General features: G+C 47.7%; 1 protein-coding gene across 1 annotated transcript in view; it reads right to left on the bottom strand.

Annotated features, from left to right (window-relative positions):
- Positions 1-12012, bottom strand: part of LOC127570048 (pyridoxal kinase-like) — a 37125-nt gene that overhangs the window by 5701 nt on the left and 19412 nt on the right. The window contains exon 9 of the mRNA XM_052015283.1: positions 1644-1780. Coding sequence (XP_051871243.1) covers positions 1644-1780 — 137 coding nt within the window. The remainder of the gene's footprint in view (positions 1-1643; positions 1781-12012) is intronic.

Genomic DNA, 12012 nt, shown 5'->3' with positions numbered 1-12012 from the left:
TCACCCGCCAAGGGCTCAGGCTCGAGGACAGCTTCTATCCCATTGAACGGTTCCCTATAGTACGATAAGATGGACTTTTGACCTCACAATCTACCTCCTTCTGACCTTGCATGTTATTGTCTGCCTGCACTGCACTTTCTGTCACTGTAACACTTTATTCTGCATTCTGTATTGTTTTACCCTGTACCACCTCGATGTACTGATGTGATGAATTGATCTGTACGAACAGTATGCAAAACAAAATTTTTCACCGTACCTCGGTACATGTGACAATAGTAAACCAATTTACCGATCCACAAGGACTGGCACCATCTTACCGGTTGCTCATGGAGTCAGAGTGGGTACAGCACAGGAACAGGCCCTTTGGCCCATCAAGTGCATGCTGACCTTTTAGTCCATTTACACTGACCCACTTGCCCACATTAGGACCGTATCCTTCAACACTTTGTCTATTTAAGTGTCTGTCGAAATGCCTTTTAAACGTCGTGAGTGCATCTGACTCCACCACCTCCTCTGGCAGAGAGTTCCGGATATCAACCACTCTGTGTGTGTGTATATAAAATCTTACCCCTCAGATCCCCTTTAAACCACCGTCCTCTCACAGTAAACCTCTGCCCTCTTGTTTTTGATACCCCTACGCTGGGAAAGGGCTCTGACCATCTCCCCATCTATCCCTCCCATAACCTTATACACTCCACTGTCATATGACAGTCATCAGCATCACCTCCCTCCTTGTTAACCACGTTGACTCTGCCCAACAACGCGATGATTTTCCAAATTTCTTTAACAATGAACATGGAAGGCAGAAGAGTACAGAAACAGTCCCTTCAGCCCACCAGGTCTACGATGACCATGATGCCCAATGATCCTGCCTGCACATGGTCCATACCCCTCCATTCCCTGCTTGTTCCTGTGTCTTTCTAAATGCCCCTTAAACGCTACGATCGTATCTGCCTCCACCACCTCCCCTGGCAGCAAGTTCCAGCCACCCAGTTCCAGGCACCCACCGCTCTCTGTGTAAGAAAAAACTTGCCCCGCACATCTCCCTGAAACTTTCCCCCTCTCATCTTAACTGCATGCCCTCCAGTACTTGACATTTCTACCCTGGGGAGAAAGACTCTGGCCGTCTACCCCATCTCTGCCTCTCGTCATTTTATAAACCTCTATCAGGTCTCCCCTCAGCCTCTGCCGCTCCAGGGAAAATAAATGGAGTTTGTTCAACCTCTCCTGGATTCCAGTCGCCTGATCCCAGAGTAACTGGTCCGTAGTTCATTGTTTTCTTTGTCCTTCCTCCTATTTCCCCCCTACCCCACCACACCCCCCAACCCCACTCCCCTGTCCACCTATCCCCCCCACCACACCCCCACCTCACAACACACCCCCACTCACTTCCCTGCCAACCCCATCCCCCCACCACACCCCCCCACTCCCCCCCACCACCTCACCACACCCCACAACTCTACTTCCCTGCCCACCCCATCCTCCCCACCACACTCCCCCACACCTCCTCAACCCCATCCCCCCACACCTTGCCACCCACCCCATCACACACCTCAACCCCGCTCCCCTGCCCACCCATCCCCCACCAAGCTGATTGGTCCTCCGTGAGCCCTGGCACGGATCCCATCCCATCGCAGCCTCACCTTCAGATTATTCGGGTGCTTGTGGGTCCAAGCCAGCAGCATGGCCGCAAACAGATCTCCCGTCCCCACAAACATGGCCTCCACCTTCGGAATCTCCATCCGGATCCGCTCTGTCACTCGGGAACCCGCCGCCGTCACTGATCACAGACAACAGAAGTCAGCACACAACGGAAGCCTCACATGGGAGCCCCCAGCTGCCGAGGGACACCGTGAATCTGCATTTTCAGTGGGTACAAGGTACCTGCTGGCTATTCGCCCTGGAGCATGGAAACAGGCCCTTTGGCCCAACTGGTCCATGCCGACCAAGATGCCTACTTGAGCTAGTCCTATTTTCCCGTGTTTGGCCCATATCCCTTGAAATCCTTCCTATCCATGGACCTGTCCAAGTGTCTTTTAAATATCACAATTGTACCTGCAGATGTGAAGAACAGCTACAGGGAGAAGGTGACCTGTTCTGGCACAGTGGTACAGGACATATAGTCACACAGAGAGACAGCACAGAAACAGGCCCTTTGGCCCACTGAGTCCCTGCTGACCATCAATCACTCAATTACACTAACCCCATTTTCTACTCTTCCCACACACCCATCCACTCACCCCAGATTCTACCCCTCACCCACACACTGGGGGCAATTTCCAGCAGCCAATTAACTCGCCAACCCATCTTTGGGATGTGGGAGGGAACTGGAGCACCTGGGTCACAGGGAGAACGTGTAATCTCCACACAGACAGCGCCGGTGGTCGGGATTGAACCCGGGTCTCCAGCGCTGAGGAAGCGGCTCTACCAGCGGCACCACTGTGGAGTGGTGGGGAGTGATGAAGGGCAGTAGGTATTGTTGTTAGGGCGACAGATGTGTTTCCTGCTCAGTACCAGGGTTAAAGACGTCTCCTTGGTGCTGGACAAGGAGTGGGATTGGAAGGACCCAGTTATCGTGATCCACAGAGGAACCAACTATGTAGATAGAGCCAAGAATGAGGGGCTGCTGACACTTGGAGGAGCCAGGGCCAAATTGACAGAGGGAAACCGGAGGGAAATATTCTCAGGGTGGGGAACTGAGCCCCAGACAGATTGGCAAAGTTATCAGCAGATCAAACAGTAGTATGGGAAGAAAGGTTTCGGTTTATGGCACATTAGCACTGGAGGAGGAGAGAGCAGGCTTCACTTAGTCTGGGACCAATGTTCTTGACAATCAGGTGACTGGGCAGCAGACAGGACTTCAATAAAAGGCAGGGGTCAGGGTTCAAGTGAGGGAAAAGTTAGAGATTTAAAGGGAAAGGATAAATCCATAAAGCATTTCAGGTAATGAGGAGCAGAATGAGACAGGAAGGGGCAGAGATTTAATGGTGATTGTGCATCAGTAAACAAAGTCAATTCAAGGAAATATTGTAAGTGCTATAACTAAAAGGTACTATATCCAAATGCAAAACAAAAACGTAAACTAGACAAAATAATGCTGCAAATGGGAAAAATAGCAAGATTGGGAATGAAATATTCTGGGCTACTTGGCGGTACTGTGAACTCGGAGGAGGACAGTGAGAGGCTGCAGCAGGACACAGACAGACAGGTGAGATGCGTAGATGAGGTTTGGTGAGGAGAAATGTGAAGCAATGGGAGAGAGGAACGAGCAGAGGCAATATCAAAGTAAGGATACTGCTTTAAAGGGGGTGGAGGAGGAGAGGGAACTGGGGTATGGGTGCACAAGTCATTGAATGTGGCAGGGCAGGTTGAGAAAGTGGTTAATAAGGGATACACAGTTCTGGCCTTAATCGATAGGGATACAGACTATAAAAGTAGGGAAGTCAGGGCGAACCTTCACCAAACACTGGTCCGGCCTCAGCTAGGGTACTGTGATCAATTTGGACATCTTAAGGATATAGACAGTGCATAGGAAGTTCACCAGGATGTTGTCTGGATTAGAGAGTATGATCTACAAGGAGAGGTTAGACAAATTTGGACTGTTTTCTCTGGAGCATCGGAGGCTGAGGGGAGACCTGATAGAAGTTTATAAAATTGAGAAACATAGACAAGGTAGACAGCAGAGTCTTGCTCCCCCAGGGTGGAAATGTTAAATACTAGAGGGCATAGCTTTATGGGGAGAGGGGGAAAGTTTGAGAGAGATGCGCAAGGCAAATTTTGTTTTTACACAGAGAGAGATGGGTGCCTGGAACAGGCTGCCAGGGGAGGTGGGGGAGGCTTATACAACAGTGATGTTTCAGAGGCATTTTGACAGACACATGAACAGGCAGGGAATGGAGGGGTGTGGACCATGGACAGGCAGATGGGATTAGTTTAGTTTGGCATCGTGCTCAGCACAGACATGGTGGGACAAAGGGCCTGGTCCTGTGCTGTTCTGTTCTGTGCTCTATGGAGGTGTTGGGTAGAGAGGAGATTTATGGGAACAGTTCCTGGGATGAGTGACCTCAGTTTTAAGGACAGACTAGAGAGACTGGAACTGTTTTCTTTGAAGAGCAGGCCGAGTCAGTAGTGTATAAAATGATGAGGGGGCTGGACAGAGCATGGGAGATGTACCACCAGCATCTGTTTAGTACGACAGCTACAGAGAGTTGTGGACACAGCTCAGCACATCACGGAAACCAACCTCCCCTCCACAGACTCCGTCTACACTTCTCGCTGCCTCGGTAGAGCAGCCAACATAATCAAAGACCCCACCCACCCCGGACATTCTCTCATCTCCCCCTTCCCCTCGGGCAGAAGATACAGAAGCCTGAGAGCACGTACCACCAGGCTCAAGGACAGCTTCTATCCCACTGTTATAAGACTATTGAATGGTTCCATAGTATGATAAGATGGACTCTTGACCTCACAATCTACCTCGTTATGGCCTTGCACCTTATTGTCTGCCTGCACTGCACCTTCTCTGTAACTGTAACACTTTATTCTGCATTCTGTTATTGTTTTACCCTGTACTACCTCAATGCACTGTGTAATGAGTTGATCTGTATGAACAGTATGCAAGACAAGTTTTTCACTGTACCTCGGTACAAGTGACAATAATAAACCAATTCCATTTCACAGCCTGCAGACATGGAGGAGACAGGTTCCATTGTAACCTTCAAGAGCGAATTGGATAAGTACACGGCGAGGACAAATTTGCAAGGTCAGAAGCAGGGACAGGGGTGTGGTTGCTCAACCAGATTGCTCGCAGACAGCCAATGTGGAGCTGATGGGCTGAATGGCCTCATCTGCGCTGTAACTATTCTATGACATATGAAGGGGAAAGGAGGCCGTGGGTGGTGGGGAGGAATGATTGGCCCAGAAGAACAGCATGTGCGATGGGTACAGGTGGAGATGAGAACGGGCAAGGAGAGCTCCACAGCTCCCTGATAGCAACAATACGTTAGCAGAGAGAATTACTCAAGAAATAATCAATGTTCGTAGCAAATTTAACATAATAATCACCAAGAACTTTAAGTCCATGTGGTCTGGCAGAGCAAGCTGGCAACCTTAGATTAGAGGGTGACTTCATCATTTTGGAACAAAATGTCATGGACTCAGCAACAGAACTGGCCATCCCGTGTCATCAGACAGGGTCAGAACACAAAAATAAAACATAGAAGGCCACTCGGCCCCTCAAGCCTGTACTGCCACTGATCATGGCTGACCTACCAGACGCCTCATCTCTTCCTCTGTGCCAGATCCCTGTGGCCCCCAGTGATCTTCCACAAATCTTTCCTACCTTCTCTTTAAATCCCCGCAATGGTCTGGCCTTCACAACCCTCTGGGGTAGAGAACACCAAAGATTCCCTACCCTCTGTGAGAACAGTAACATTATTGTAGAGGCCCTCTGGGGAAAGTGGACAAAAAAAATACAATTTTGAATGCAGTTCAAAGGAAATAGGTCAGATGGAAACAAGAGTCTTAAAAAATAAAGGCAATAATGTGAAGTGTGATGCTTGTATTGCCCAAGGTAGGTTAGAAAAGTAGGTTAAAAGATCTGCCAGAGCATGGACAATGACAAGCATTCATAGAAACATTTCGAAGTTGCCAACGAATTCACATTACACCGAGAAGCAAAAAGCCCATGAGAAAAGTGATGAGTCTGTGGCCAGCTGAGGAGCGCTAGGAAGGGATTAGATTGAAAGAGGCTCATTATGTTGCCAAAGGAGGGTAAATCTAAAGACGGTTTCAGGAACCAACAGCAAACACAAAAAAAAATTAGAAAGTTTTAGAAACAGAATTTAGAAACGGAAAGTTTAGAAAGGGATAAGAATTTAACTTCAGGCAACATGGAGCCAAATTTGAGAAGAAGGGTGTTATATTTGAATGCACCTAGTATACGAAATTAGGTAGATGAGCTCATAGCACAGTTAGAAATTGGCAGGTCCGACGTTGTGGGCATCACAGAGTCATGGTTAAAAGAAGACCAAAGCTGGGAGCTAAACATCCAAGGATACACATCCTATCGAAAAGACAGGCAGGTAGGCAGAGGGGTTGGGGTGGCTCTGTTGGTAAAAAATGAAATCCAATCCTTAACAACAAGTGACATAGGATCAGAAGATGTCGAATCCTTGTGGGCAGAGTTAAGAAACTGCAAGGGTAATAAGATCCTGATGGGAATTATGTACAGGCCTCCGAATAGTAGCCAGGATGCGGGGTACAAAATACAACAGGAGATAGAAAAGGCACATAAAGAGGGCAATGTTACAGTGGTCATAGGGGATTTCCACATGCAGGTAGATTGGGAAAATCAGGTTGGTACTAGATCCCAAGAGGAGGAATTTGTAGAATACCTACAAGATGGCTTTTAGGGCAGCTTGTGGTCGAGCCCACCAGGGAAAAGACAATTCTGGATTTGGTGCTGTGCAATGAACCAGATTTGATCAGGGAGCTTAAAGGAACCCTTAGGAGGCAGTGATCATAATATGATAGAATTCACCCTGTGGTTTGAGAGGGAGAAGCTAAAATCGGATGCATTGGTATTACAGTTGAGTAAAGGTAACTACAGAAGCATGAGAGAGGAGCTGGCCATAGTTGATTGGAAAGGAATCCTAGCAGGGATGACGGTAGAACAGCAATGGCAGGAGTTTCTGGGAGTAATTCAGAAGATGCAGGATCAGTTCATCCCAAAGAAGCAGCATTCTAAAGGGAGGATCGCTGGAAAATGACGCTGGAGAGGTAGTAACGGGGAACAAAGAAATGGCAGACAAACTGAATAAGTATTTTGCGTCAGTCTTCACTGTGCAACATGCCAGAAATTCAAGAGAGTCAAGAAGTGAGTGCAGTTTCTATTACTGAGAAGGTGGTGCTTGGGAAGCTGAAAGGTCTGAAGGTGGATAAGTCACCTGGACCAGATGGACTACACCCCAGGGATCTGAAAGAGGCAGCTGAAGAGATTGTGGAGGCATTAGTGGTGATCACTAGAGTCATGGTTCCAGAGGACTGGAAAACCACAAATGTCACTCCATTCTTTAAGAAGCGAGGGAGGCAAAAGACAGGAGATTATAGGCCAGTTAGCCTGACTTCAGTGGTTGGTAAGATGTTAGAGTCCATTATTAAGGATGAGACTTCAGAGTACTTGGAAGCACATGATAAAATAGGCCGAAGTCAGCATGGTTTCCTTCATGGGAGATCTTGCCTGACAAATCTGGTGGAATTCTTTGAGGAAGTAACAGGCAGGATAGACAAAGGAGAGTCAGTGGATGTTGTTTACTTGGATTTTCAGAAGGCCTTTGACAAGGTGCCGCACATGAGGCTGCTAAACAAGATAGGAGCCCATGGTGTTACAGGAAAGGTACCAGCATGGATAGAAGATTGGCTGACTGGCCGAAGGCAAAGAGTGGGAATGAAGGAGGCCTTTTCTGGTTGGCTGCCGGTGACTAGTGGTGTTCCGCAGGGGTCGGTGTTGGTCTGCTACTTTTCACATTATATGTTAATGATCTGGATGATGGAATTGATGGCTTTGTGGCCAAGTTTGCAGATGATACAAAGGTAGGTGGAGGGGCAGGTAGTGTTGAAGAAGCAGGGAGACTGCAGAAGGGCTTGGACAGGTTGGGAGAATGGGCAAAGAAGTAGCAGATGGAATACAGCGTAGGGAAGTGTGTGGTCATGCACTTTGGTAGAAGGAATAAAGGCGTAGACTATTTTCTAAATGGGGAGAGAATTCAGAAATTGGAGGCGCAAAGGGACTTGGGAGTCCTAGTGCAGGATTCCCTAAAGGTTAACTTGCAGGTTGAGTCGGCAGTAAGGAAGGCAAATACAATGTTAGCATTCATTTCGAGAGGACTAGAGTATAAAGGCAAGGATGTAATGCTGAGGGTTTATAAGGTGTTGGTCAGACCACATTTGGAGTATCGTGAGCAGTTTTGGGCCCCATATCTAAGGAAGGATGTGCTGGCATTGGAGAGGGTCCAGAGGAGGTTTACAAGAATGATCCCAGGAATGAAAGGGTTAACATATGAGGTGCGTTTGATGGCTCTGGGCCTGTTCTCGCAGGAGTTCAGAAGGATGGGGGGGATCTCATTGAAACCTACCAAATATCGAAAGGCCTGGATAGAGAGGACGTGGAGAGGATGTTTCCAGTCGTGGGAGAGTCTAGGACCAGAGGGCACAGCCTCAGAATAGAAGGACGTCCCTTTAGAACAGAGATGGGGAAGAATTTCTTTAGCCAGAGGGTGGCGAGTCTGTGGAATTCATTGCCACAGATGGCTGTGGAGGCCAAGTCATTGGGTATAATTTAAAGAAGTCAGAGTCATCGTGCCTTGATCATTGAGGGCATCAAAGGTCACAGGGAGAAGGCAGGAGAGTGGGGCTGAGAGGGAAAAATACCCTTTACATTTACACTCTTTACATCCACGAGGACGTTGCCGGGACCCAAGGGCCTGAGTTATAGGGAGAGGTTGGACAGGCTGGGTCTTTATTCCATGGATTGTAGGAGACTGAGGGGTGACCTAAAAGAGGTGTATAAAATCATGAGGGGCATAGATAAGGTGAATGCACTCAGTCTTTTTCCCCAGGGAAAGGGAACCAAAAACTAGGGGGCACAGGATTATGGTGAGAGGGGAAGGATTTAGAAGGGACCTGAGGGGCAGCTTCATGCAGAGGGTGGTTAGTATATGGAACGAGCTGCCAGAGGAAGTGGTTGAGGCAGGTACAATAACAACATTTGAAAGACATTTGGACAGGTACATGGATAGGAAAGGTTTAGAAGGATATGGGTCAAATATGGGCAAATGGGACTAGCCTTGGTCGGCATGGATGAGTTGGGCTGAAGGGCCCGTTTCCATGCTGTACGACTCTCAGTCCCGATGAAGGGTCTCGACCTCAAATGCGTCCACAGATGCTGCCTAACCCTCTGAGTTCCTTCAATGGATTGTTTTTACACCTGCCAGACCTAACAGCCTGCATTCCAGGGTTCTAGAGGAGGGACTGCAGCAATTTCCGATGCATTGGTAATGATCTCTCACAGTTTTTGGATTCTGAAATAGCTCCAGGAGATTGGAAAATAACAAATGTGAGACTAATCTGAAATGTGAACAAATCTGACACTGCAGTCCTGAAGAAGGGTCCTGACCAGAAACGTTGACCACCTGCTTTTCTCCATGGATGCTGCCTGGCCTGCTGAGTTCCTCCAGCATCATGGACTTAGAACAAAGTTGCTGAAACACTCATCAGGTCTAATGAAGGGTCTTCAACCCCAAACATCAACTCAGTTTCTCTCTCCACAGACGCTGTCTGACCTGCTGAGTGATTCCATTAGTTTCTATTCTTATTTCAGATTTATCGCATCTGCAGTTTATTGATTTTCACAGTTAGCTTTTGAAGTCAAACCTGAACACATTGAACAATCACTCAGATGGAATTATGGAATCTCGCAACACTAGCACCATTCAAAGAGTCAAGCAAAATCAAAATAACACTGCAGATGCTGGGTATCTAAAAACAAAACAGAAAATGCCAGAAACACTCAGCAGGTCAGGCAGCATCTGTGGGAAGAGAAACAGTTAATGTTTCAGGTCAAAGACCCTTTGTCAGAACTGGAAAGGAGATAAAAACTCATTAAGCAGCAGGGAGGGTGGGGAAGGGGGTGATGTTGCCGATAAGGTAACATTCTGTCCCTCTGCCCGCTAATGCAGCCTGACTTCGTAGGGCACAGAAATACGCCCTTTGTCCCATTGCACCTCTGCCAACCTTTCTGCCCAACTACAACAACCCCATTTGCCTGCATTTAGTCCCTATCCTGCGATGCCTTGCTTATCTACGTGCCTGTCTAAATGTCTCTCAAAAGTAGTAACTGTATCTGACTCCACCAGCTCCTCTAGCAGCGAGTTCCGGCTACTCTCTGTGGAAAAAAATTTATCCCTCAGGTCCACTTTAAAACTCCTTCCTCTCACCTTAAACCCATGCCCTCTTGTTTTTGACACCCCAACCGTGGGAAAAAGACTATCTGCCCTATCTATGCCTTTACAATTTTGTACACCTCTACAAGGTCACCCCTCAGCCTCCTTCGCTCCAGGGAAAACAGTCCCAGCCTGTCCAATCTCTCCCCAGAACTAACGTTCACCAATCCAGGCAACACCCTGGTGAATCTCCTCTGCACTCTCTCCAGTGCAGCCACATCCTTCCTGTAGTGTGGTGACCAGAACTGCACACAGTGCTCCAAGTGTGGCCTAATGGGTGTTTTGTAACATTACATCCCAACTTTTCTATTCTACACTCCAACCTCTGAAGGCAAGTGTGACAATATGACTCCTTCACCACCCTATCCACCAGTGTTGACACTTTCAGGGCACTATGGATTTGGACCCCAAGGTTCCTCTGTTCATCAACATTCCCTGGTGCCCTACCATTTACTGTGCATGTCCAGCACCTATTTGACTTCCTGAAATGCTCACAATCTACCTTTTCATGACCTTGCACCTTATTGTCTGCCTGCACTGCACTTTCTCCGTAACTGTAACACTTTAATCTGCATTCTGATATTGCTTTTCCTTTGGACTACCTTGATGTACTGATATGATGAAATCTGTATGGATGGCATGCAAAACAAAAGCTTTTCAATGAACCTCAGTACACGTGACAATAACAAACCAATTTACCTCCCATACATTGGTATTAAATTCCATCAGCCAACACTCCACAAACTTTCCATCAGATCTTTATCCTGCTGTAGCCTCAGACAACCCTCTTCACTATCCACAGCACCACCAACTACTGTCATTCGCAAACATACTGACTATGCAGGCATTGCAGTGTAGAGGGCAGGCACGGTAGTGTAGCGGTTAGCGTAACGCTATTACAGTGCCAGCGACCCGGGTTCAATTCTGGCTGCTGTCTGTAAGGAGTTTGTACGTTCTCCCCGTGTCTGCGTGGGTTTCCTCCGGGTGCTCCGGTTTCCTCCCACATTCCAAAGACGTGCAGGGTAGGAAGTTGTGGGCGTGCTATGTTGGTGCCAGAAGCATGGTGACACTTGCAGGCTGCCCACAGAACACTCTACGCAAAAAAATGCATTTCACTGTGTGTTTCGATGTACATGTGACTAATAAAGAAATCTTAAATCTTATCTGACATTCACATCCAAGTCATTCACCTCTCTGGGCATGCACCAATTTTCCAACCCCCAGCTTTTTCTTCATTAATGCTGTTCAAACATATCCTCGCTTGCCCCATGGTTGCAGACTTAGCCAGCTCCATCACGGGCACAACCCTCTCCCCACCATCAAAGACATCTTCAAGAGGCGGTGCCACAGAAGGCGGTGTCACAGAAGGCAGCGCCTCAGAAGGCAGCATCCATCACTGAGGACCCTCACCACCTGGGACATGCCCTCTTCTCGTTACTACCATCAGGGAGGAGGTACAGGAGCCTGAAGACCCACACTCAATGTTTCAGGAGCAGCTTCTCTCTCTCCGCCATCAGGTTTCTGAACGAGCCATGAACACTACCTTGTTATTCCATTTTTGCACAATTTATTTATTTTGTAATTTAGAGCAATTTTATGCCTTTGCACTGTACTGCTGTCACAAAACAACACATTTCACATCATATAAGACAGCGATAATAAACCTGATTCTGATACATCCTGTGGAACGTTCTGAACGAGTGTGTCTGGACTTGAACAACCAACTGTGTGAAGACCATTCTCCTTCCCCACCAGCTGCTGACTGCTGATCACCCCAGTAATCTTTCTCCTCTGTTCTATCAAACCCTCTATAACTTTGAACAAATCAATCAAGACTTCCCTTAATTATCGTCACTTGAGTGGCAACAATCCCAACTTCTCTGCCATTGCACAAGATAAGGGCTGATGGATCTGGAGGTAGTTTATTACATAGACGGAGGGCAGGTGAACAGATGGACAGTTAGAAGAATTAAATGAGTCCCTTTGAGGTTGGCAGGCTGCAGTTTGTGGG

This window comes from Pristis pectinata, chromosome 4 (genome assembly GCF_009764475.1).
Source record: "Pristis pectinata isolate sPriPec2 chromosome 4, sPriPec2.1.pri, whole genome shotgun sequence".
NCBI lineage: Eukaryota > Metazoa > Chordata > Chondrichthyes > Rhinopristiformes > Pristidae > Pristis > Pristis pectinata.
Note: the sequence above shows the minus strand (reverse complement) of the source record. Positions and strands in the feature narration are given on the sequence as shown.